Source organism: Mustela erminea, chromosome 18 (genome assembly GCF_009829155.1).
Source record: "Mustela erminea isolate mMusErm1 chromosome 18, mMusErm1.Pri, whole genome shotgun sequence".
NCBI lineage: Eukaryota > Metazoa > Chordata > Mammalia > Carnivora > Mustelidae > Mustela > Mustela erminea.
The window spans coordinates 6,570,443-6,597,214 of NC_045631.1; the positions used below are offsets into that span (position 1 = coordinate 6,570,443).

The window sequence follows — 26,772 nt, forward strand, 5'->3', positions numbered from 1 at the left end:
CAGGGGCATGAGTAAATAAATCACGGCGTATTTACACTGTGACATACTCTGGAACGCTGGAAAACCCTGGTGGAGCTATTCCTACTAACATAAAAAGATGGGGAGACTTACTTTTTAGTTAAATAAAACAAGTTAACAAGGACACATATAATATCCTGTTTTTTCTTTTTAAAACACAACACATTCAAAACCCTGTAATTGCAGGAGTGCCTCTATATATGCATAAGTGCATAGAAGGTTCTGAAAGGGCTCACACAAGCAGATCATCATGATTCCTTCTGAAGAGAAGCACAGAACAAAGGGAGGGTCACAGGGTCTTGACTCTTACTTGTACTCGTTAAAAAGATGTTAATCATGGCCCATTAATGGCTAATATAAAAACTTGACATCTGGTCCGCAGGGTGCCCGAGATGGGACATGATTTCTAGAGCTCTCTCGTCGTAGGTTTTGTCTCAAGGCACAGCCAGCTTAGCCCCTCCGTAGGAATGCTCCAGTACATACGTGCGTCTGTAGGCCCTGCAGCTGACCTCCGAGAGAAGGCTCTGTGTGTGGCGTTAGAGAAAGGAAGCTAGCTCCCATCGTGTGGTGGGGCACTGTTTTTTTGTTTTTTGTTTTTTGTTTTTTTCCCAAGGTGGAGTAGAGGCTACGCATCGGAAAAGCCTGGCCATTTACCTGGCATGCTTACATCTCCTGGTGGAGCGTGGGTGTGAGCTCCGTGACAATATTGACCATGAGCGATGCCTCTGTCCAGTGTTTATTAGGGACTTGTCACTGCTCTAATCTCATTAGGCGCTTTCAACTCATTTAATTGTTACAGGAACGAACCCTTTGAAGGCAGGTTATGCTGTGTTCCCTAGCTTACAGGTGAGGAAGACAGGTCCTAGAGCAGGTGTGTCACCAGGTTACCTGCCATCTAATAAATGACAGAATGAGGAGTCGAGTCCAGGGGATCTGGCCTGGAACCCACGTGCCTACCTATGGCACTTCGCGTCTCTCTAGAGCCCCTCAGTGGTCCTAGGAATGAAGAGAAATGAGAGCGTAACTGCTGATGGAAACCGTCTCTTTTATTTCTGGACTGTATACTCGATCTTGATGCTAGAGGAGCCAGAGAAGGGAGAATAGCCTGGGCATCGGGATCTAGCCAAGTCCTGGCAGCATCTGCCCTTTCCCCTCAGGTGCTGATTTTAAAGCTTGAGATCAACCAGACCCTCTGCTGAGCCCCTCATACAGAGTCCCCTTTGTACTGCTCGTGCTGACTCTGGGTGGGAGGTCGTCCTGTGAGCCCATTTTACAGATGAGGAGAGTGAGGTTATGGAGAGAGTCGGTAGTTGGCACATGATCATGGGCAGGATGGAGCCGGGTCTTTAATGGCTTCCCTGCACCAAACCCTCCTTGTCCAGCCTTTGGTCAAATTGAAGCCACTTCACAAATACGATCTGTTAACCTCTCCGTTTCTAAGTGGCTCATTTGATTTGCACTTCACAGTCTTAGGAAAAGTGTGTTTTGGAGGATGGTTACCCTTCTCAAAGCTGAACTGAGGGAAAAGAGAGATTTTTCTCCCCTTGGCCAGGATCTGTGGATGGACCTGTGGGTACACAGTGATGACGTGTGTGGGTGCTGGTCACCACCCTGCCTCGGGCCCCAGGTTAAGGGCTCACAGCTGAGCGCTCACCCTGCCAGTGTTTCCTGGAGAAGATTCTTTGAGCAGAAAGACCTTCCTAACCATGTATGCCTTGTAGATTTTCACGAAAAGCATATAGAAAATGTAGTCCTATAAGTAATCTCTTTTAATTCCCAGTGGCCTTATTAAAAAATAGATCAAAGTAAAAACCCTTGGTGCAGACCTTTTGTAGAGGGGACAATCTTTGGTTCATGGAAATCATCCGTCTCTGAGTTAGATCTTGAAGGTCAGATTTTCTTATGTGTATATCGAGATCATGTAATGTATTGATTCAAAGGTATTTTTTGAGCACCTGTGATGTGTCAGATGCCAAGGAGCTTTAAATACCATTTATTGGATAGACAACAGGCTGCCCCCTGGTGTGAAAGTGGGTTGAGCTCTCTTGACTGGTATGTCGTATCCTGGTTTCTGTGCTGGAATCTTCCTCCTGACAACACCACAGCCCTGCATTCACCTGAGACCTGTGACACGTACCACGGCAGTTTGCAGGGCAAGACAGGGGCCACAGAAAGGGAAATAGGTGTCACTCAGCACTTGGCTGATAATGGCTCACTGGTATGGTCATTCGCAATGTTGGCTTCTCATTCTTCGGCTGGTTAGTACGATTGCCAGTGAGATCTCATCAATCCCTGCTCAACTAGCGGCTTTCCTCTTTATTCTCCAGTATTCAGGAGCAAGACAAGAGGCTTCAGGCTCTGTGGAATGCTTGTGAAAAGTTGCCCAAGGCCAATCACAACAACATCCGGTAAGTGAACGGATCGTAGAGACCCGGGGTCAGGGTTATTTAAGCTGCACACACACAGCTTCCTGGCAAAAGGTCGTGGTAACTGGCATGCGCGGCATTTTAGGAGGCACCGAGCTTGGTTAACACACATGGTCTCCTTTGAGCCTCAGACGACCCTGCGAGGTTGTTAATTACTATATTGCCAAGGACAGAATGGAAAGCGCTATGTGACTCTGGAAAACCATTGGCTAATTCACTTGAGTTCTCAGATGTGTAAGAAGCAAAGATAAATGCAAGATATTTTTAAGATATTGTGGGTTTATCTTTTTAAGGTTTTTTTTTTATTTATTCATTTGAGAACGAGCACATGAGTCGGGGGGGTCTCAAAGGGAGAGGGAGGAGACCTCCCCCTGAGCAGGGAGCCTGATGTGGGGCTCGATCCCAGGGCCCCGGCAGGCAGACACCCAACCAACGGAGCCGGTCCGGCTCCCCGATATTGTGGGTTTATTGTAAAGATAAGTGTTCAGTCACAGCTGGGAGAGGCTGAGCAAGGCTGGAGCTGCTTGGCGGAAGTGTCCTTGAGCTCGTCTACAGGGAGAAGGAGCCAGAAGAGTACCCTCCCGTGCTCCACCGTTCACCGCCTCTGTCCCACACATCTCTCTCTCTCTCTCTCTCTCTCTCACTTTTCTTCCTTCGCCCACCCCTGGATTTTACTTCCCGCTCCTCTACAGATCTTTTCTGCACCTTCACACTCTCTGCTTCCTCCTCCCTTCGGCTTGCCAGCACCACTCCTAGCCCTGCCGCCTCCCCTCCATGCTTCCCTACACGCAGACTCCCAGCTTCAGCCCCTGTTGCCATCTGCCCGAGTATTTCTGCTTCCCCGTTCAAAATTCTAGCAGCCGACGGTATGGCGGGCCCTTGAGAAATTAAACATAGAATTACCATCCGATCCGGCCACGCCACTTCTGGGTATATATAGACCCAGGAGGTGGGAAAGCAGGGACTTGATACTTGCACGCTCCTGTGCGTGACAGAATCATCCGTAATAGCCGAGAGGTGAAAACAGCCCAAAGGGCCATCACTGGGCGAGTAAACAAAATATATATATGACGCAATACTCGGCGGGTGAATCTCAAGGACATGGTGCTAAATGAAAGAAGCCAGACCCAGAAGGACAGATACTGTATGATTCCACGTCCGTGTGGAACCTGGAGTTGGCACATTCACAGAGACAGAAGGGGTGAGGGGGCAGGGGCTGGGGGAGGGGAGCACGGGATGGGAGGAGAGTGATTTGTATAGAGAGTCTGTTCTGGAAGCTGAAAAGGATCTGGAGATGGATGGCAGTGATGGTTCTTTACAGTGTGAAAGTCCTTCGTGCTACTGACTTGAATGCTGCCATCCACTTAAGAGTGATTAAAGTAGTAATTTTTATGTATGTTTTGCAATTTAAAAAAATTCCCAAGAGCGATTTAACGTATGGCTTCCTCATGAGTTCCTTGAGCTGTAATTCACATTAGCGTTGTGTCCTTTTAAAGTGCGCGATGTAGTGGTCGTATGTGTGTAGGGTTGCATGACTGTCGTCACTGACTTTAGATCACTTTCCTCACCCCACAAAGTAACGCTGTTCCCGTTAGCAGTCACTCCCCCATCCTGGCCCCTGGCAGACACGAATCTACCTTTTCCATCTCTGCAAATTTGTCCCTGCTGAACATTTCACCTGGGTGGACTCCTACAACATGTGGTCTTTATGTCTGGCTTATTTCACTTAGGATGATATCCTCAAGTTTCATCCATGCGGGAGCATGTGTCAATATCTTGTTTCTTTCCGTGGGTGAATAGTATTCCATTGTATGGCTGGACCACGTTTTATTTATCCTTTCCTCCTTTGTGGGCATTTTTGGATGGTCTGCACTTTCTGGCTGGCTTGCATAACACTGCTGTGATGAACATTTGTGTGCAAGTTTGTGTGGGGGCAAATTCCTCTTGGGTAGGTCTCTGGGAGTGAATTGTTGGCTCATGTGCTGAATCTATGTTTAGCTTTTTTTTCCATTAGCTCTCAAAGCCCCAAGGAGGTTAATCCCAGGGGGACACCACCCCTAGCTTATAGAGCTTCCTGCTGATGACACCTGGACACTTCATTCCTCATGTCTGCACCCAGGGAGGGTAGCAGGTGACTGAGGTTTGAAAAGAAGGAGGGGCTTCAGTCACTAGACACTGAGTCAGAAGGAAAGATGGGGAATTTCTCTGGCCAGGGTTCACTGATACAATGTTGACATGTAGCAGAATGAGATCAGAGTATGTTTTTCAAACATTCTCATGGCTTGGCACGTTACTCGTCTTTGTTGTAATGCGGGATGTATGCGTCTCGTTGTCCGCAAGATAGGCTGCAGTGAGAGAAATTTCTGCCCTCTGCTGGTGAAACGTCGCTGGGATTGAGCCCAAGTCAAACCTTCTGTCTTCCTTTCAGATACTTGATCAAATTTTTATCCAAGCTATCAGAATATCAAGATGTGAACAAGATGACTCCCAGTAACATGGCAATTGTGTTAGGACCCAACCTCTTGTGGCCGCAAGCGGAAGGGTGAGTGCACGGGGAGGAACGTGCATGGGGTAGCCTATGGGCAGGACAGCCAGGGCCCCAGATTAACGGTAGGCCTCTTTTATTTGTCAAGTCCTATTTCTCTCTTTGCCTGCTCATGTTTTAGGTGCAAGAGAAGACCCAGAAGTCTGCAGATCTTTCTCATTGATAGTCAGAGCTGCAGGCCTGCAGCGAGGGTCTTCTCTGAGCTAATCTAAGTCCGCAGTGGGCCAGGCAAGTTCCTCCCGGGCCTTCCTGATGGTCCATGAAGAGCAGACATCCCAGAATCTGGATGCCAGGGACGGAGGGCTGTCTCGAAAGGGAGAACAGTTGGAAAGCGGATGAGTCTGGCAGTTGTGAGAATCACACCTCACAATGAAAGCTGCCGAATACTTGGTGATTTGGGTGATTCCATGTATATTACTCATTTACATATCTCCTTAAGGAGGCCTTCTCTGGCTACCCCATTCTGTAGAAGAGAGAGAGAGGTTCAGAAAGGTGAAGTGTTCCTCTGAAGGAAAAGCATACTCTTAGCCCTAGGTCAGAAGGCTTAAGGTCAGGGGCTGTTCCTGGGCTGTGAGGCCAGGCGTGCCTCTCCGCTGCCTCTGCTGGTAACCTGGTCCTGCCCTCTCTCTGCTCTGTGCTCGCAGGAACATCACAGAGATGATGACGACGGTTTCACTGCAGATTGTTGGGATCATTGAGCCCATCATCCAGCATGCAGACTGGTTCTTTCCTGGGGGTATGTGGTGGCATCGAGATCCAGGGGTGGGAGAGTCGGGGAGAGAATAAGAGTATTACTGGGAGTTCAGAACTTTGCAATCAAAGGCGTTTATAATTAATCTTCCTGCACATCTGCATGAGTCATGGTAGCTTCTTACCGTCTAATACCTGGCTGAGCGACATTCTGGCCACAGGATGGACACTGCTTGCACTAACCATGTTTGTGGATTTTACTGGTCTAAGATCCACACCGTGGTGTCTTCAAATCTACGGATCATGAAATGCTGGAGCAGAAAGGAAAGAGAGCTCGCCTGCTCTCAGAGACACCACATAAACCTGAGATGGGTGTGGTGGGAGGATGAAATGTTAACGGTTCTGAGCCCTGTCCATCAGAGGTAATCAGTCAGAGCTGATCTAACAGGGAGGAAGATGCATCTTCTTTCCTTGGTTTCAGGTGTTTTGACCATGAACGTTCTTCACTTTTAATGTCCTAAGAGTTCTGTTGTTGACACAGCTGGGTGAGGGTGGGAGATCAGGATAAAGAAGTAAAGGAAGTAGGAGTGTAAGGCGTAATTCTGAGAGTTTGCACGTGAGCAGACTCATTTGCCATTGCAGGTGCATAGGTAGTGGCCAGGAGAGAAAGGGATACTTCCGAGTGTCACTTGACAGCCAACAATCATAGTGACCTTGGTGAAATCTCTAGTTTCCAGTCCTTTTTAACGTTTTCTTTTTGGTTTTCCAGAAAGATAATGTCATCACCTATAAATAATATTGCCTCTTATTTAATTTTCTTGTTTTACTCCATTGGCCAGCACTTCTCCAATAGTGTTAAATAACAGTGGTGGGAGGGGGTCTTGCCCTTTTTCCTGATTTGATTAAGACTGCTCTGCCTTTTTCAGAAAGTACCCACCTGTTCCTCTTTAACTAAATATTTTTAATCATAAATAGAAATTGTTTTATTTAATATTAATGCTATTAATGTGATAGGTGAGCACTGGTGTTCACCTGCTAATACGATGAATTATATTAGGATGAATTCGTATTAACAGGTGACCTAATCTTGAACCACAGGACACCATTTTCTACAGGTAAAGTGTAGAGGACAGGCCACGCGTGGTCATCTCTCTCCTGGCCAGGAAGGGTGTGACCAATAAATCGCATACACCCATTCTCTCTTCCCTGCAGAGATAGAGTTCAACATCACGGGGAATTACGGGAGTCCCGTACACGTGAACCACAACGCCAACTACAGCTCAATGCCCTCCCCAGACATGGACCCCGCGGACCGGCGCCAGCCCGAGCAGGCCCGCCGGCCCCTCAGCGTTGCCACGGATAATATGATGCTGGAGTTTTACAAAAAGGATGGGTATGAACCAGTGTCCCTTTGTCAGCGTTGGGGGGCCAGAGGGGGGAGAGATGGGGGGTTATCACCAGCCCGGATTGCCGGGATTAGGCTGCACTCTCTGCAGTGGTATAGGCGATTTGTAGCAAATAAGCTGTCGCCTCCTCCTCTGTGTTTGCTCTGGACTGTTGTGACTGAGTCCCTTAGCTTGCTTCCCTGGCTCTAGGGGCAGAGGTAAGTGCAGCCTTCTGAGCCGATGGCTGTGATCCCTACTGATTACTTTTCATCACAAGGAAAAAAAAAAGTTGACCAACAAAGGGAATTTAAAGAAATACGTGAATACTTTATTTTCACTCAAAATGTACCAACATGTGTCAGTTGTCAAATCCCACATGGTTTTCACCGATGATGGCCCTGTTCTTCCCGTTCTTGAGCAACGCTCGGGCGTAAGCCTATCCTCGAACCATAGCTGAATGTTTTATCTTCAGAACGTGTCAGGTTCAGTCTCCCTGAAACAGAGAGCAGACCTAACCTTGAAGCAACCTGAATGTAAAATTCCTGTAAGTGTTTAAGACTTCTGCTCATCTCCTATGACTGATTCCTGCAGTTCCTATGATGTAGTCGCCACGAGACTCGTAAAGGCATTCAACCTAATTTGCGTGGGAACGACCCTCTCGACACTCCTGTTCACGTCCACTTATAGGACGTGTAACTGCGTACCGTGAGTCCTGAAACAAACAAAACGGGCATCAACAGATTTCGTAACGAGCATAGCGGATTGGTGGGGAGCACCTGCCAGGGCAGCCAAAGTGTGTGCATCGAGAGCGCCCCATAAGCTCAGTGCGTCAGCCGCTGCGTCTTGCAGAAGGAAGTAGCATTGCACTGTTTGCTCCAGCAGGTCCATGGTGTAAAGAATTAAAAATCGCTGCTGGGACACAGAATTCAGCGGCTGCTCTTTCAAAATGGACCAGGACCAGAAAGCCCTGAATGGAAATAACAGAGATTCGGACAGCCGCCTTCTGCCTCCCTGACCTGTCTCGAGGCAGCCAGAAAGATTGGCTTGCTTATAAGGTGTATGGCCTGAAGAGCCTCAGAGGGGAGGTTGAAAACCAAGAATTGTAGGGGTGCATCTTAACTGTTCACCTTCTTGATTTCTGAGTGGAGGTTGGCATTGGGGACCTGGACCTGTGTCCTGGGATGATGGATCCCCGCTTGTCTCCTTACTCTGTGGAGACCCTTGGTGTGGGGGGTTGGGGAAGCTCTGTGCTGTAGATTATGCTCCAGCTAATGAGGAAAGAAACACTAGAAATTCCTAGATGTCAGAGAGAATAGGGGGAAATTCCTTCAATCTTTTTTTGAAGATTGATTTATTAGAGACTGGGGGCAGGAGCAGAGGGAGAGAGAATCCCAAAGCAGACTCCCCACCGAGTACAGAGTTCTAGGACGGCGGGGCTCGATCCCAGGACCCTCCCTGAGATCATGACCTGAGCCGAAATCAAGAGTCAGACACTTAACCGACTGAGCCACCCCAACGCCCCCTCCTTAAGTTTTTACAAAGGAGCATGCTTTGAGTCTGATCTTTGCATGGTGAGAGAGAGATCCAGAAAGAGAGAGGAGCGCATATTAGCAAGTCCCTCAGATTTTGTTTTTAACCTCAGTATAAGCAGCTCTGTTCCTTTGAGAAATATGTCTAGCTGAGAAGATACCCCGGAGGATGAATTCTGGTCCCAGCTGGGTTTTGGAGAACCGCTTTGGCCCTAGTGTTTCTGCACCCGAGGTGTGCTGCTCTGTCCTTTTCCTGTCAGACCGTGTCAGATACCCAGCACCCCATGAAAAGCAATCCGGATGCCACCTATGGGACAGTTACTGCTGCGGAATCTTGGGGCAGTCCAGTCTGCTAACTCCCCAGAGTACGCAGGCAGAGGCAAAAAACTTGAATGATGATTTTTTTTAAAGTGGGCTCCATGCTGGGCGTGGAGACTGATGCGGGACTTGAACTCACAATCCTGAGATCAAGACCTGGGCTGAGATCAAGAGTCGGACACTTAAAAGACTGAGCCACACAGGTGCCCCTTGAATGGTGATTTGTTAAGCAATTGCCTCCTCTCTCCGTCATTCAAGAACTTTGCAAATGATTTGCCCATTCCATACACTGTTCTGTTTTAAAGCCAGAACCGCCACCATCTACTTGAAGAGCATATGGGCTGCGCTGCATGAATTGCTCTTGCAAGCTAAGTGGATATAGTTTATGTATCTTAAAACTTGCATTAAATGTTAAATGACGTGGAGGGCTTAACTGGTGTAAGGGCACCCTTGCTCCATTGTCTGGGGCACTGGCCTGGGTGCTTTAAGGTACAGTGAGTTTGCAGATGATCAATTTCTAACCAGCTTTCCCAGAAACAGAAACCTACAGTTGGAAGTGTTCTCAGGGGAGAAGACAGCCATTTGCACCAGCGGAAATCCCTTGTGCTATTTTAGCAATAGTAAAGGAATTCTCCGCATTTATCCCATTTCGGAGCTCTTAAGATCTATGAGACACATTTTAAAGTCTTCAGACTACCCTCTTGAAACACTGACAAATTAAAGCCCACTTTACGAAAGCATTTTGGTCAAGTTAAAAAAAAAATTGTACATCGTTTTCCTGGTGATGGCTTTTATATCCTAGATCTCATACAAAGTGGTTCACTCCCTGCCCCCGCTCCAGGCTTTGTCCTGCTGCTTTTGATTAAGGATGACTCAGGAAATGGAGTTTCTTGAGCAAGACCTGGAGGCAGATTTTAGAGCTCACATCCACCTTTCTCATTACTGTGATTGACAGAATAATGCCTCCCTCCCAAAGCTAGCAGCAGGTCCTAAACCCTGGAACCTATAACTATTACCTTATTTGGGAAAAGGGTCTTTCCAGATGTGATTAAAAGAAGGACCATAAACTAAGGGGACCACTCTGGATTACTGGAGAGGCCCCTAATTGCAATCGCATATATTATAAAATTCAGACAGAGATTTGATATACACATGCAGAGAAGGAAAAATGTGAAGGCAGAACAGAGAGATTTAAGAATGTGGATGTGACTGCATGCCAAGGAACGGAAGCCACCAGAGGCCGGAAGAGGCAAGAGACAGTTTCTCTCCTGGAGCCCCTGGAGGGAGCACAGCCCTCCTGCCATCTTGATTTCAGCTAACTGGCCTCCAGAATGGGAAGGGAATAGATTTCTGTCATTTACCAGCTTTGTGGTGCTTGTTACAGCAGCCGCGGGACCTGATACCTCCCTCCATATGCCAGGAGCTTCGTGGTGAAAATGGCAGCAGGTGCTTGGTCCTTCTCCCCACTGAGGGTCAAAATCTAACCGCACTCCCTTGGACTACGGGCTGGCCTCAACGACTGACTGATCTACCAGAACATGACAGAAGTGGCGTGCTAGGACTTTGGAAGCTGGGTCAGACAGAGCCTTGTTGATTATGCCTGCGTCTCTTGAATACTCACTCTTAGAACACAGTCACCTTGCTGCGTGGGAACCCAGGCAGCCTCTCGGAGAGAAGTTAAAGTCACCGGCTTTCACCCCCAGCTGAGCACCGAGCTGACGGCCAGCACCCACTTACCAGCTTTGGGAGGGAATGGTCTCAGAGCCTTCCTCGCCAAGCCGAACCTTCTCAGCTAATGCTGTGTTTGGTACACAGCTGTGCCTGCCAGACTCTGCCAAGAGTGTGGATTTGTGACCCAGATAAATAATCTGCTTCGTTTCAAGGGTGGCTCGTTATGCAACAAAAGGTAGAACAAGCTTTTTTAAAAAAAGGCTGCCGTCTGGTGGCCCCAACCCCATTCTTCAAGGCTGCCTTAATTGGCCTGGGCTAGGATTCACACACTGGTACTTTTTAAGTGTCCTGGCTGATTCTTATGCGTCTCTAGGATCGGGAAGCGCTGAATCACAGAAACATTTTGCCAATCTGAATTTGGCAGTGATACAATTTTTTAAAAAAATTTTCAGAACTTTCCTTCTGTGGCCCTTGGATGTTGGTGTGAGATATGGGCTGTCCTGACTGTGCCAACACTCTGAACCACAAAGTATTGATTAGTTCACACCCCGTGCTCTTACACTCTGTATAAGCTCTGACTTGGAAATTTGAGGGTACAGGTTACTATATATTTTTCATACCTTGTTTGTATTGGCTTTTTGTTTTGTTTTATAAAATAGCGACATCTATTTCATGGATTCTTTGTCCCAAATAATACATGAAAATAACCTTGCAGATCCTTTTTATTTTTCTGACAATGGCAGAATGCTGTCCCTGGACCCATCAAATATTTTTTTTTTGTGCAAGCCCTTTTGCCTCCTGAAGAGTTGGACAAGATGTCTGCACTCTCTTACCCATCCGCCAGGAAGGACCCATAGTCCCTAAGCATTTGTCTGATGCCTCCCATTGGCCATGTCCCCGGCCTGGTCTCAAGAAACTCAGCTGGGATGGTTGAGAGGGCTGCACCTAGAGGCACGAAGAGAAATTATGTCACGGATGGACTGTCCTTCCTCGTTCACATCTTCCCGATGGCTCTGATCCTCCCCCTTTCTACTCCTCTCTGTCTCCACTCCCTGCCCGCTGCCAGCTGTAGACCTCAGAGACCCTACTGGGACCACCACTGCCCATCCCATACACACCAGTCTCCCTGCTGCCTGTTTGCTGCCTTCTCTCTCCAGCCCATGCTCTCCACTCTCACCCTGCTGGCTGACATCCATGCCACCGTGCCAGCTCAGTCCTAGCCTCTGGAGTCCCAGCAGCATGGCATCTGCCAAAAGAAATCCCAGTGGCCTTGGCTCTTTATAATCAGAAGACCGATGCTCAGTCCTCTTTCAAGTCTCCAAACCTGACGTGCCTGCCGCCATTTTGTTTGTCGCACAGCTGTCTGGTCCTCTGAGACCCACTTGACTGCAACCCCAAAATCTATGGGGATCTTTACACCAGAGCCACCGGTCTACCCTAGAGCTCAGATTGCTGTGTCGCACGTCCTTTGCCTGTCTTGTCCCACCCATCTGGACCGCCATCTCGATGTCCAGCACTTTGGAACAGGGCCTTTAATTGAGAAGGTCCCAAAGCGATGTGAAAGGGGCTCTGTGCACAACTAGTTGCACTGTTGGTCATGTTGGGTTGGGAGGGGACGGAAACCTGGGGTCTGATGGGCTCGGAAAACTCGATTCAACACACAGAAACCAGTTCACGTAGTGTATGACTTCTTAGTCTTTAACATGTCGTCACGGTCACAAATCCTTGTAAGGTGGCTGTGGCATGCTTCCTTTCCCAGATCTATTAAATTAGAAAGCCCGTGGTCACCTGACAACCAGAACTAGGGTTCCAAAGGCCTGTAACTGCGGATATTAGGGTGCTCTGCTGAGCCTGCGGAGGAGGATGGGCAGCACACAGAGACCGTGACCCCGAAAGGCATGTCGCCCTGGACACCTGGTTGCAACAATTTTATTTCAGATAGAGCCTGAGGCTGTGTGAAGACGAGCTTACCTAGAAAGTCATCTGGGTTACTGGGAAATTTGACTCCTCTTTTGGGTTTGCATTGACCAAATGGACCTTGTTAGAGGTATATTCTCGGCCCAGGGCCACAGCTCGGCTTCCGCATCACAAGGATTGACACATCTGTGGGTGCTGAGATCAAGTCTGCGAAATGTGGCCAGCCTTTATTCGTACTGGGGAGGTGAAGAAGCTTTGTTGTTATGTATTTAAGAAAGGAATTATCTATCCCCAGAGGAACTGGAAATTACTTGATTCTGGCCTTTCCTGAGTGAGTGTAGCCAGCACTAAGTCTTAGGATTTTTAGGTTTCCTGTCCCTCACCATCTGGGGACCCCGCAAACCCCAGCCACTGCTTCCTGGCTCCCAAGTTTATCTTAAACATTCCCTGAACTTACAAGTCTTCAGTGGATGCTTGGGGACCTTCCCAAATTCCCCAGGCTCCTGCTGTCTGATGGCAGATGCATTTCTTTTCTCCTCTATCCTGGCTGGCCTTTGCCAAATGTAACTGCTTTTTGGAACAGCCATCAGAACGTTCCAGATCTCTCTAGACTTGAGTTCTTCAAAACAGTATATTAGTTAGTACCTCTGGCTAGGATTATTCCTGACCAGGATTCAAAGGCAGCGTGGCAGATGTCTGTCCTACAGAGGGGAGAAAAGGAAAAATCACCTGCCTAATGCTTGACGATCCATTCCCTAGAAGGGTTCACAGTAAACTTCTGCTCTGGGAAAAATGCATTCTTTATGTAGATGCCTGATCTTCCATCTTTCAGATTTGGGCTTCTGTCCTCTCTCCCTCCCTCCTTCCACTAGCACACTCCTTTGTCTCTTAATTTTAAGGTTCTGGATCTTAATGCTTTCACCATGTGGCCTGCCAGGTTACACATGCTGCAGTAAGAGCAAGGCTTCATTTTCCTACATCAGGGGAGACGTTTCTAGGTCTGACCTTTCTAGCCCCTTGTCTGCGCACCTTGTGGGAGAAGAACCCCCCCCCCCAATGTGAAAGAGCCCTGTTATGAACATGCAAAGGATGAACTTAGGGTTTGGGCTCCCTTCCAATTTCAATTCTGGCCATTTGACCTTGGGAAGTGACCCTCTGAATGCCTCCATTTCTTTAACTGCAAAACGAGTAACTAATGGCCTTGTTCCGTCCATTAAATAAAATTCTACTTAGGAATCATTCAGAACAATGCTGTGGGATACCTCAGCTGTTTCGAGTACAGGGACTAGGTTTTTGAGTGACATTATGTCATTTTTAAGATCGCGACATGGCTGGGCATGCTTCTCCAGGAGGCACTCTGCCCGACCCCCTCATGGGCAATCAGGCCAATTCTCCAAGCACAAAATACACCAAAGTCAGCACGGACTGGCCGAGGACGTGGACGGTTTCAGGAGGCTCCTTGGGATGTGGGAGGCCTTCCTGTAGGACGGAGGGTGGCCGCTGTTTCTGCCTGACTCCTGCTCCCCGCCACAAGTTTTATTTCCCAAAGAACCTTTCAATCAAGATGAGACCCTTCCGGTTCTTCCCTTCTTTCCTGCCCAGTTTCCCTGGGCTGGGTGGTGAGACTGAAAGAAAGAAGAGGGTCTCCTCTCTATTTTTCTTCCTTACACCTAGAATTCTCCAAGGATGCTTTCCCCTCCTCTGAAACCCACACTGGCCCATCTCACCAGATTCCTGGAAGACCCAGGAAGCTCTATTCCTTGTTTGTTCCCCTTACTTCTATCAGAGAACTGCCCCCTCCCCAGATCTTTGGAGTTTCATTAGGAAGGGATGTCAGTCTCATGGCAGATCCTATAAAGCTGGGTGGCATGACCCAGATGGGGTGTTTCCCAGAGTTTCCATCTCCCGCTGGCCTGATTGCACCTGCGCTTCTGTCCCCCTCCTGTCAGCTTGTTGTAGGCTTAGGTTCACTGTCTGTCTTTGTCCATGCGGATTAAAAAAAAAAAAAAAATCTACCCTTGTCGCCTACAAGGACAGAGCATCATTGTCAAGGCTACCACTTGTTGGCTTCCTAGCAGGTGCTCAGTAATTCATTCATACTGTTTTCCTCGTTGTTTACAACCCTGAGGTTGTACAGAGAGCCATCAGAGGAAACTAGGTATTCAGTAACTCATCGCTGTCACACAGTAATGAGAAATCTGGGATTCAGACCCCAAATCCCTCCTTCCAGAGGGCGGCGCTGTTCCCCGGAAGCATTGGGGTGAGCAGAACAGAGGACCAACTCGTCACCATCCAGCTCCAAGCCTTTATCTTCCCTCCACGAAGGTGCCCTGTGATTCTCTGTGTTCTCCAGCTTGTCGATCCCATAAAATGTCATTGGCAAAACTAGACGGACTTCTTTTGGGGCACACCCTCACCCATCACCATGGCCCCTTGAGTGGCCACTTGGCTTCCTCCCCCAGGTGAGGGTCTGAGGGCGTGCTAAAGGTACCTTGCCCCTCAGTCACTGTAAATTACCTTCACAGCATTGCTGGAAGTGGGATGGGAGGTATTAGCCTCATTCTGTAGATGGAGAGAGAGCTCTGCCAAGTCAGTGTCTCAACTGGGTCTAGAGGCTTGGCTGGTTCCAGAACTTATTCCCCGATACAGTCTGTTAGGAAAGGTACAGAGTGTGTCCTATGATGAGTTCCATACAGAGGAGTTGTTCAGCAGGATGGATTGTGCGTCAGTAGGAATTGTTACTGGGTCCATCCCCCTACCCCCCGTGCACCTCAGTCATGAGTAGCTCAGAGCTCTGAATTCCCTGCCCCCCTTGGCTCTTTGACCCTAAAAGACAGGATTGGGAGACAGGTGGATATCCCAGGGCCAATGCAGGCACTCCGCTCCTGCCTCCTTGCTCCCACCTCCCACAGGACCCAGAAAATGCTGTAGGAGAGGCTTGCCCTGAGGTCCCCTGTGGGATTCTGGAACATACTCCTGCCTCCTTATTAATTTCCAAACCCTTTGCTTCCTGGAGCTTCCCGGCCTCTGGCTTCTTGCTCTGCCCTGGGTTCATCTCTATAGGGGTCTGAAGACCAGTTCCTCTAAATTTTCTCCAGGAAGCAGTGGGCCACAGGAAATCTGTGCCATCCAGGCTGGCCTCAGTGACTTCTCATGGAGTCCATTGTGCTTGATTAATTACCCTTCCATTTCATCCCTCTCTTGGTAAACACAGTTTCTTTATTCTGGCTACTGTTGCTTCTTCCCAGGGAAACTTAGTATAACCTTTGGGTTGTGTTCTCCTGTCTTAGAATAGCTTTTGCTCTGTGGCAGTGTGCCAAGTCTTTTTATAATTTTTGTCTTCTTGTTGGATATTATGTAGACATTCAGACATTTCAATATTCCATTTATTTATACCAATTTTGTTTTCTGAAAGCGAATATGCGTTGAGTACCCCCCCCGCCCAGGAGCACTGCCTTTGTGACTGATTCACTCTGTAAAGATTTGCATTGCTTTTCCAAAGGTCTGCGAATGTTTGGTGCACATGCACTAGGAAGGAGAGGTGCTGCCTCCCCTCAGAAATGAATTTCAGCAGGGAGAGTGGAGATTGCATATGGCACAGCAGTCCCTGTGTCAAAGCAGGAGCTTGTATTCAGCTCTTAGTTCTTGGTAGCTGAGTTTTGCTGCAGACTTCCTGGGCCTTGCTCAATCCGTCCCCCATGCCCTAGCTGGTGCCTTCGCTTGGGAAACCAGATCAGCAGGGAGTCTGGTGTCTGAACTTGCTGATGCTTGAAGATGCCGTTGGAAGTAGAAGGCACCCCCCAGGAACCCTGATCCTGGAGCCCACGGCCCCCCTGGTGCTTCCCTCCCCACCCTCAAATGGAAAGGTCTTCTAAGTGAAAGAACATAGGATAAGGAAAATGGGGTGAGATTGACCTTGGCGCTTTTCATCCCACTAAATTCAGAAGCTCATAGTTGTGTCCCTTGCAGTCCCTTTTAAATGCAACCGGACTGTCCCCCCAAGTTTTGCCTGACCCCCGAGAGTGATTCTGGATGTCCTGTAGAAGGTGCTTATTTTTGGTGGCAAGTCCTCAGATCCATGACGACTTGAGAACTAGTGGGTCTTGGAAAGAGATCCAGCCCCTGGAACTGCCCCCCCCACCAAATCCCCAGGTGCCTGCTCAGAGCCATACAGGGGAGGTGAGGAATAGTAACAATGGCAGGACATGAAAAGCATCAGGAGGCTGTCCCCTTCCCAGTGCCTGCTCAGCGTTACTGCCGTCTCTCTGCAGGCTGAACCCCACAGCTTGCTTCCTTAAAGGGCCCAAATCCTACCCCCTATAGCCAGTCTCCAAATTTGAGCCTTTTTTCTTGGTTTGTTGAATCTCACTGCTGGTCTCTAAGGTAAATGTCCTTCTCAGAGTTTACAGTGCACAAGCCCTTTGCCTCTGATGGGTGAGGGTCAGAGTAAGCACCCCATCACCCCCATACCCACACCCCACTGTGCCTGTCTGTACACGGCAGACACAGGTGCTGGGAGGTTTCCCTCCTGCATGATTGTGTCTCCCTTAGTACTAGAAACGTCCAATCCTGGTATAGTCGGTGAGGATCTTGACTTCATACCATAGTACCAGTTAGCTTCTAGACCAGAGGAAAAAAAGAATAACCTTTAAACCATGTAACTGGGAAGCCAGCAGATGGCTAGTTCTACCGACTTTTACTCTCCCTTAGGACACCGGCTCCCTTAGGACACCGGCTCCCCCCACACCCCTACCCCTACACACACCCGTATCTGCTCTCGACTTCTCTGTCCGTTCACATTGGAACAAAGGATAGGATCTTCGCCCCTTCAAGCAGAAGAACCCTTTCAAAGAGGCCAACTGAACTGAATCCGTTTCATAGCACAGCAAAAGCCTCACTCTCAGCCCCTGACCTTGACAAGACAACCCGTGTGTCCAAAGGAAGGCATAGTTTTTTTGACACTAATATCTGTATGTTTCTGTCCCTGCAGCCTTAGGAAAATCCAAAGGTACAGTATCCTCGGGTAGCTACGAGGCCACGTGAAATCTCTGAGAACAAGCCATGCCTTTAGTGAGCTCTGCGAGAGGGTGAATGTGCCGTGTTTGGTTGCTTGGCCGACTTAGTGGAAGCAGGGTCTCCGTGGTTAAAACTGAATCGCAGCCCGGAGGGTCCGTAGGCACGGTCAGCCCCTCACCTGCCGCATAGACCTGCGGTGTGGCCTGCATAGACTGTAGCTCGGCCAGGGTCCTGGGGCTAGTGCAGGAGTCCTGACTCGGGCTTGTGTCCTAGACCCCAAGTGACAAACAGGAGGACAGATGTCTAGATGTTTCCTGCTGGTCAGTGCCACCTTCTAGTGTGATGCTGCCCCTGCCGCTCCCCCCCCCCAACCCCCACCCTGCCCATCTCCATCTCCCACTTGGGGGAGGGAATGAGCCCCAGAAAGGCTGCATTCTGCTCTGGGGCAAGCTTGGATTCCACACGCAGATCCTGAGGCCAGCTGGCTTTGGCAGAGGGTGGAAGCGGAGCCGCCAGGCGCGCCGGGGCTGCCGGTGTGCAGCGGGGCTCGGAGCAGCCCCGGGCAGGGCAGCACCCCAGCCCAGCCTCGCTTCCCCGGCCCAGGAGGGTGCTAAGGCTGTGCTGCTGTTCTCCTGGCGGACGTGCTTGAATGTGTCCGCTGTGCGGGGGAGGGCGCCTGCTCCTGGGCACGCGTGGGTAAGCGGGTGTCTTTGTGTCCCTCGCCAGCATGGGCGTGAGGGTCATGGACACGTCCTGGGTGGCTCGAAGAGGCTCCTCGGCCGGCAGGAAGGCGTCCTGCGCCCCACCCACCATGCAGCCCCCCGCGCCGCCCGCCGAGCTTGCTGCGCCTCTGCCGTCGCCCCTCCCGGAGCAGCCCCTGGACGGCCCCGCAGCGCCCTCACTGTCGCCATCGGGCTTGGGCCTCCAGCCTGGGGCCGAGCGGACCAGGTAAGTGGAGCCAGGCCAGCCAAGGCATGTGCGGGGCGGGGGCGGGTTGGCTGCGCCCTCTCCGGGCCTCATGGATGCTGTCACCTCCCTGTTCCCGGGCCTTTGTGTTTGGCTTTCTGCATCCTGCTGGCACGCAGCGAGTGATTCCCAGCTCTCCCCCACCCCGGCTCGTCAGATGGAGCCCCGGCTTCCCGAGAATAGCATCCTGCGGCGGGTATGCAAGGTGGCAGCTCACGAAAGCCGTGAGAGCGCTAAGTTGCCAACTCCGGTCTCCCCTTCCTTTTCTGCCGTAATGAATTCCCGATTCTGAAATGTGGGGTTGAAGTTATTCTCCCTTTCTCTCCTCTCTACCTAAAGGTAGAGGAGCCGTTTCCCCATCTGCTTACCTGGGTGCAAATCAGGGAAGGAGTGGAGGTCATGTGGTCACTCTGGTGGGGCCTGGGCACCTGTGCGGTGTGATGCCCAGTTGTGTTTCCATTTGTTCCAGGGCAGAAGCGAGGGAGCTTCCTGGTGCTCCTGGTTCAGTGAATGTTTATGGGGGATTGAGTCCATCCAGAGAGAAAATGTGGGACCTGTGCCCTTAAGGCAGTTCCTGTCCCCATATGTGGAATCAGGGCACATGGCCATTCGGTCCCAGCAGAGAGGGTGTCATCTGGCCCCTTCTTGACAGGGGCATCCTGGAAGGGGGAAAGGCACAGGACTACTTCGCTGGGTGCTTCTGTTCTGAAACAGCTGAGAAGCTGGAAAGCTCTTTCAAATCAGAGGCCACTGTGCGTCTGTTAATGGGGATACAGCATTTCCCCCCGGGCGCCTGCTGAAGACCTTTTGGAGGCTTTGGGAAGCTGAACTTTTCATCCAATCTTTTCTCTTAAGATTGATTGATTGATTTTAGAGAGAGAAAGCATAAGAGGGAGAGAGAGTCTTCAGCAGACTCCATGCTGAGTGTGGAGCCCGAAACAGGGCTCCTGCTCACGACCCTGAGATCACGACCTGAGTCCAAACCAAGAGTCGGATGCTTAATAGCGCCCCGTCACCCGATCTTTATCATACACGTCCACACAAATGCCAGCTTCCTACATGAAGGGACTGCAGGGTTTTTGTTATTGTTTTTGTTTTCCTTTAGTGAGTAGGAGGTATTTTCCCCGTGAAATGGGGATATGACAAAAAAAAAATGGGACAGTCAGCTTTCGGGAGTGGGCAGCTGGCAGTGGGTGTGCTTGGGCTGTTGTTGATGGCTCCAGCTCAGGGCTCGAGGACAAGGGCCCTGGCTCTGCACTCGCTGGGCTTCAGGTCCCCTCGAAAGAGGCAGGTGCGGGAGGGCAAGCTCAGCAGAGATGTAGAGGAGGATCGCTGTGGGCCAGGGAGGCTCCGAGGACGACCTGAACCAGTGGGAGGACTGCCGCGAGGGTTTGCTTCTTGCGCTCTTCTCGGCTTCGTCCTAATTTCCCATCCGAGGGCCGACTCTCAGTGCTCAATGCTATTTGACCTATAAAAGCTATTTTTAGAAAACGCCCTCCAAGATGGATTTCCCCGGTATTTCCAGAATCTCAAAGATGCGTGGTAACCCTGAGAGTCGCTCCTGGGCCCGGAGCACCACCCACGGTTCAGAGTATTGAGAGCTCATTGCCTTGCTCATACTGGCCTTTTTGGGGGGGTACCCAGCTCTGAGAGGTTCCCTTGGGTGCCCGTGTTCTTCTACCATTCTTCTTCTCTGCCCACATGGATTCTCCCCAGTACAAATGCATATTCCATTGTTTTGGGGTTTTGTTTTGTTTTCTATTTTCTGGACATTCACAGCCCAGTTGATGTTTCCTCCAGTTGCTGGATTCCTGTCTGCCCCCCTCCCCAGATGGCAGGCCCTCCCCTCCCTCTCACTTGCTCCCCAGGCCCGCCCCTGCCAGACCTGGTGGCTCTCCAGCCAGGCTTCGCCTCTGCCTCCTGCTCCTCTGCTTGGCATTGACTCTGCCCCCAAGCACTGCTTCCTGCTCCTTTGCACCCCACCTCACTGTGTCATGTGTCCCCAGAACTAACCTGTCCTTGAATGTGTCCTTACCAAGCCACCTCCATCTAGTGCTCCTTAGTAACTGCCCCCCTCCCGGGTCAGCTGCACCCATGCTGGGGTGGGGGGATGGGTCAGCAAGGTCAAGTAGGTAAATAGCGGTTTCTGTGGTTGGGGGAGCACATCAGGTGGGCGGGGAGGGCCAGCTGCTTGGTCCCTAGATTCTCCGCAGGCAGAAGACGCTGGTATCCCATGAGAAGCCAGTTTTGTTGCTTGCTTGCTGTGGGCTTTCTTTTTAAGGTTTTAACTACCTGTTGATGGTGGCAGAGGTGGAGGGAAGAGTAGATTGATATTTGGCTGTAATAGCTGGTGCCTGGTGACTTTGAGCCTGAAAAAGAATGAATGGTTCCCCCCCCCCCAGGTTGTTTTTCATTAAACAGAGAAAGATGTCATTCTTCCAGCCCCTCATGATGAAATGGCTTCTGTGGCGGGGCGGGGGGCGGGGTGGTGGCGGATTACCCAGGTGTGGTTTGAAGTTCACCCTGAGAAGGAGAGAGTTTACCTCAGCCTCGAACTTGACGTTGCCTTAACGCCTTCACATGGGGGAAAGCCAGCTACACTTTGGATTTTGCTGTTCCAGCGCTGGTTCCCGCCTCCCAGTCCTGCTGGCCATAACCCGCTGGGACGGGGTGGCAGATCTCTAGCTCTTTCATATTTGGGGGCCTCTAGATAAATTTAGGGAACAAATATGCTCTGCCTGTTTCCGTGGGAAAGAGGTAGCCATTGCGAAGGATTTAGGTCCTGAGCCCCATGCCTGATCCCCGGGGGCAGGAGGGTCCAGGCAGTTGCTGACGAGGGTGACGAGGGTGAGGAGGGTGACGGGTAGCTTTCATTCTGCTTCGCTAGGGGCTGCCTGGAGCATAAGTAAGTGGGAGAAAGAGTCCTTTGAGGGGCTCATGGCGGAGGGACCTCCGGAGCTCCATTAGGAACCTCTGCCAGGGGAGGGGCGTCGGGGGATGGTGGGGAGTGATGAGCTGGCCATTTCTTTCCTGTCCCAGTTCTCTGGCTGGAGTAGGCTATCTGTGAATATGTGCTCTATCTTTAGGACAATGCCTGGCAGAGAGGCAGCTATGGAGGATGAATCCCCTTTGGGACATGGTGACCTGGGGTGTCCCTTTCTCAATTCAGAGGACTCCAGAAGCCCTCCCTGCCATGGGCCCGGGGGGGGGGGGGCTGGGGGGAGCTGGGACTTGAATTGGCCATAAGTGAGAGCACAGTGAGGGGGCTGTGTTCACTGTCCCACTTGCTGGGACTGATACCCAGGCTGGGCCCACTGCTCGGGCTCGTTGTGTGGAGATCAGGGAAATCAGCTGAGAGCCGTGGCCCCACAACACAGAGTTGGGGCGCTCGTGGACTCCTGGCAAAGGGCAGAGGCGTGGAGAGGTAGGAGCAGAACACAGATCCCCAGAGCCCAAGAAGGGACAGTCCCTTCTCCTGGAGCATCCCTGAAGGGCACTGGGCAGACAGAGGGTTGGCCCGGCATAGCTCGTGGGATCACGACCCGCAGGGCTGTATGCTGTGTGTGCCTGAGTGTAGGGGTTTTGTCTCGTGTGCTTCTGTTCCAGCACTGCGAAGAGCAAGGAGCTTTCTCCGGGATCCGGGCAGAAAGGAAGTCCAGGCTCCAGCCAGGGGACACCCGGTGCAGGGACGCAGCCAGGGCCACAAGCAGGCCCCAGCCCCAGCCAGCCGCCCCCAGACCAGAGCCCTCACACTCTCCGGAAAGGTACGTCACTGTGACCCTTTGCACAGGTCTCCGGCAGGGGACAGTTGTCATGATGCCTGGACACTCCTTTCCCTCACTTAGCATGGACATTGAGAGATTGTGTGACTTCGTGAAAAATCTCTGGGCTGGGCATTAGAGCTTTGGGGAGTTAACTGACTCCAAGAGGGCCCACTTTGTCTCTTCCTCATGTCACTTGTTTGAACAGCAGGGTCAGTCGGCTCTGAGTCCCAGACACCGAGATTGCGTCCCAGACCCTGAGACCTCTCTGTACACAGCGTTGTCCACGTGTCTTTCACAGATCCTGGCAGGCCCTACCACTGCCTCTTAAGATGCTCTCTGGGGTCTTTTGCAGGGGCCCTATGCCCCGAGCTGGGGCCTGGCATGGCTGCCTACCCCTGGGATTGTTTCTAGAAGGTGACACAGAGCAGGGAATTGTGATTGTTGCTACAGGAGTCCTGGCCTTCAGTGTTTCTGGAAGCCTGAGAATCTCTGCCCTGACCCGGGAGCCCCCCAACCCAGAATCTGCCACAGAACCCACCCTCAGAGGCCCAGTTTCTCTCTCTGAAATGACTCTCCCAGAGCTAGAGACATGCTCTGTGGTGACATTTCATAAACAGGGGGCTGCACAGACCATGCACTTAAACTTCTTTGTTTTCTCCTTACATTCTTCCTCAGCAAAGTCTCCAACTTAATGTGGCACCTTATTCAACTTGTTCTCGGGTCAGGCCTTTCCAGCTTCCCAGTGTGACTTTGGCCCCAGGCTTCATGGAATAGGGTCGCTCGCCTTGTGCCCCTGAGCCTCCGCATCACGTCCCTGCTGGGCTCCCTGGCCCTGGGCTGCAGTGACAGGTGCCAGGCCCTTCCCTTTGGTCTCAGTTCCCTGTCACACCCTGCACAGCCTATGAGCCCCTCCCATGTGCAGAGCCCTGTGCTGGGCCCTGAGAGTGCAGAGCAAGAGGCAGAAAGGGAGAAATGGGCACATGGTTCAAGGGAACCGTGGGGAGATGTGGGGACTCCCTCCAGACCCAGGAGCTGGGACACCATGGTGCCATGGTACTTCAGCATCCCCAGCACCCTCGTCCAGCAGCAGCAGGTCGCCCGTGTGGTCCAGACACACTTTCCTGTTCATCTTTGTGTACAAAAGCCTCTACGCCTCCCTCCAGCCCCGAGAGGTAGGGTGATGCCTAAGCCACAGTGTCCGATGGGGTCAGGCCTCTGGTTCCAGGCCCGTCAACCTGATGCTGCCGGTGGCAGGTCAGAAGGTAAGCAGGGAGTGCGGCCTGGAATGACCCCGGTCCCTCCCCCTGGGGGTGGTCGGCAGCTCCAGGTCCTCCTGTGAGAGGCACACCTTTCTCTTCCACCTGCTGCCCCCACCATGCCTGCTCAGCTGTTTTGTGTTTTTAAGGTTTCTCAGTCACACCGTGTCTCCAGTTTTATGTCCTGGCCTAGTCCTGTCGCCAACAAGGAGGGCTAAATGTCCTCTCCAACATGGTGCCGTCCCCTGCTCCTCCCCTCCTCGGGCTCGTGCAGGAGAAGGCCTGTTGGAGCCCCCATGCCTGGGGCCCCGCTGGCTGCCCTCCCAGTGAGTGAGCACCCCGCTCTGGGAGCTCCTGGAGCAGGGGCCGGGAGAGGCTGCCCCATCCTCGGGTTAGATTGCTGAGAAGGGCTGGTAGAACGGGTCATGGTTCTGGAATGCTCTTCCATGCCGATGCTGTGTAAGTGCCACAAGCACGTGGAGAATCGGCAGTCCTTCCTCTCCTGGAGGGGGGTCTAGACAGACTGTCAGGGCACAGGCGGGGTGGTTAAGGCAAGGGAGGGAGCTGAAGCCACGCTGGAGAGACCGTGTCCTTGTCTTGTCCGTGCTGCCCACTGACAGAGCCTGGGGAGCTCGCGCCATCGTTAGAATAGACTTTGTTCCACGGGGCGGGGGAGCGGAGCTGGGAGAGAAGAGTGTCCGAGGCCTCCTTGAGCACCTAGAAGACAGATTCTTCTGGACTTGGTGCCGTGCACGGCAGCCCTCGCTTAGTCATCCCGTTTTAGTGACCGCCGTCTCTAAACGTTTGCCTGTGGACAGGATCATTCTTACCTGTTCATTGTGAGTGAAGGGTGTAAAGTGTTTGCCATCATGTAGCACGATCAAGTAAACAGAGGTGGTGGGGGAAGACAGAACGAAGAGGGGGAGCCCGCAGTACATCTCTCTGCACAGTCCATGCCCAGAGGGCACGAGTCTTAAAGGAAAACTCGGGGCGGGCAGGTACCCAAGATTCAGAGGAGGGACGGGGTGGGTGGTTGGGGTGATGGAGAAGTCGCTGGGAAACTCGGTTGTCTGTGGCTCTCGCGGGATCCTGGAGCCAGCATGGGCATGGTCAGCCAAAAGTCAGTTTCCTGTCCTGCCACGCTCCAGTGTCGCCAAGTGAGCTCTAGTCGTCCCTCTTGGACCCTGTGTCACCGACTCCCCCTTCCTCCGTGTACCCCGATGCCGTGGGGAAGTGCAGAGAGGACACTGGGCAGCCGGCCGCGGCCTGTGCACGGGAAATTTGTTCTCCACCCTGGCGAGGGCTGTGTAGATCATGGCAGCAGTCCAGGGAGGAGGAGGAGAGATTAGTGAACAGATGGGGAGACATGAAAGCTTGGAGTTTGAGGTGAATTTTTAAAAAACCGCATTGGTTGCTTGTGGATTGGTTGCTAGCGCAGGGAGCCTGGGGTGAGGGGGCGGCAGGTGGTGGGAAGGGGCGGAGGCCGTGCTCACAGGCCTTGGGGACAGCCAGCTTCCTTTCATGACCTAGTGTGTATGCCTGTGTTTTCTCTTTCAGTTTCCAAGAAGCTGGCTCCAATTCCACCCAAGGTCCCTTTTGGCCAGCCCGGGGCTGTGACCGAGCAGTCTGCCGGCCAGCCGTCCCCACTCAGCCTGTCCCCCACCCCACCAAGCACCCCTTCACCCTACGGACTGAGTTACCCCCAGGGGTACTCCCTGGCCTCCGGCCAGCTCTCCCCAGCGGCCGCGGCCCCTCCCCTGGCCTCCCCTGCTGGCTTCACAAGCTCTGCAGCCAAAGCCCGGCCCACCCCTAAGCCCCGACAGAGACCCACCCTGCCACCCCCTCAGCCTCCCACAGTCAGCCTGCCAGCCCCGAGTCCGCAGTCCACGGAGCACCCCGTGCTGGACGGCATGGCCCCCGGGGAGAGCATGTCGACAGGTAACCAAGCTGCAGTGCCGCCACAGTTTTCCACGAACCTCAGCAGGGTATGCCCAGTGGCGGGATCCCTGGTGCCACTGCCTATTAGCAAGTCTGTCTGCCCTGAGGTGGCTGTGCTGGTGCCACGTGTGGCTTCTCTGATCGTCTTGGGAACTTCCCCCACCACACATGAGGCTGGAGGACAGCAGCCCCGGGATCCAGACTGTCCTGCAGAAGGGCTTCTAATGGGGGTTTCTCCCAGTGGAATGCCCGCCAGCACAGGGCTCTGCTTCTGTTCTCTGTCTGGGGATTAAGCACTGAGTACTTGGAGGTGGTGCTCAGTGCTTCGGGAGAGGCTGGGGGGCTGGGTTATGACCGCAGACCAGCCGGCATCTAAGTGAGGTGAGACATTTGTGGGTCTCCTGGGGTAGAGTCACGGCATCTACAAAGGTACAGACCCTTATCTTGAGAACAGAGGCTAAGAACCAAAGACATTTTCTCCTGTGAATGAAGTAAGCCTTATTAGAAACGTGCATTTCCAGCAATATTTAGAGAAGGGTCAGTTCCAGGAAAAACACTGGTCCCCCTGGTTCTTTGAGGAGCTTATTGGACAAGCCCACCACTAAATTTAGTCTTGTATTAAGTTTAAAAATGAGGGATGGAGCTATTCCCCCCCATCTCCCCAAAAATATAGAAGCGTGAAGTCACACACACCACACTGAACGAAAACCATTCACTGGCGGGAGAAAAAGGACGTTTTTTGCAACGTCTCCCCAGATACTCTGACCACGCGACAGGAGAGACTTGGGACTTGCGTGTGGTGACCGCTAAAGCCCGGCTAGCATTTTCCTTGTTCAGGGAGGCAGGCAAGGCATTGGCCTGTGTCCTGGCATGGGAGCGGGCCGCATGTCCCCAGGTGGCAGAGACTGGCCCTGTCTGTTCAGGGGTGTCCTGAATAGCAGGTGAGGCAGCACACACGCCCCAGATATGTGCACGTAACACACAGATGCTCCCTTACACATACACACACCCTCCCTGCACACACATTACACAATTACCGGATTCATACACATGCATACAAACCACACACACACACACAAACATGCACCCACAGGTACACATCACTACACACGTACCGTATCCCTACGCTGCACACATGCACATACCCACACACAGCCATCCACATGCTTCGAAGGGCCGGCTGTGTGGTCCTAGGTCGTTGGTTCCCTGGGATTTCAGATGGGGATCGTACTTCCCTCGTGTTTGAGTCCAAGAGTGAGGTTTTCCCCCTCGGATCAGATGGAAGGTGAGTGAGCCTGTGGAGGATGGGTCAGGAGATCTTCGTATCATGGGG

The 26,772-nt window shown here is 51.8% G+C and overlaps 1 protein-coding gene across 6 annotated transcripts in view; it reads left to right on the plus strand.

Moving 5' to 3' along the window:
- The window catches only part of ARHGAP44 (Rho GTPase activating protein 44), a 166,454-nt gene that overhangs the window by 135,301 nt on the left and 4,381 nt on the right, over positions 1-26,772 (plus strand). For 3 of the 6 annotated variants that reach the window (XM_032319593.1, XM_032319595.1, XM_032319598.1), the window contains 8 exons: positions 2,346-2,426; positions 4,873-4,986; positions 5,634-5,725; positions 6,892-7,072; positions 17,490-17,507; positions 18,242-18,463; positions 22,088-22,245; positions 25,059-25,439. In XM_032319593.1, the coding sequence (XP_032175484.1) occupies positions 2,346-2,426; positions 4,873-4,986; positions 5,634-5,725; positions 6,892-7,072; positions 17,490-17,507; positions 18,242-18,463; positions 22,088-22,245; positions 25,059-25,439 (1,247 nt within the window). The remainder of the gene's footprint in view (positions 1-2,345; positions 2,427-4,872; positions 4,987-5,633; positions 5,726-6,891; positions 7,073-17,489; positions 17,508-18,241; positions 18,464-22,087; positions 22,246-25,058; positions 25,440-26,772) is intronic. The other 3 variants (XM_032319597.1, XM_032319594.1, XM_032319596.1) reach the window with 3 other exon arrangements.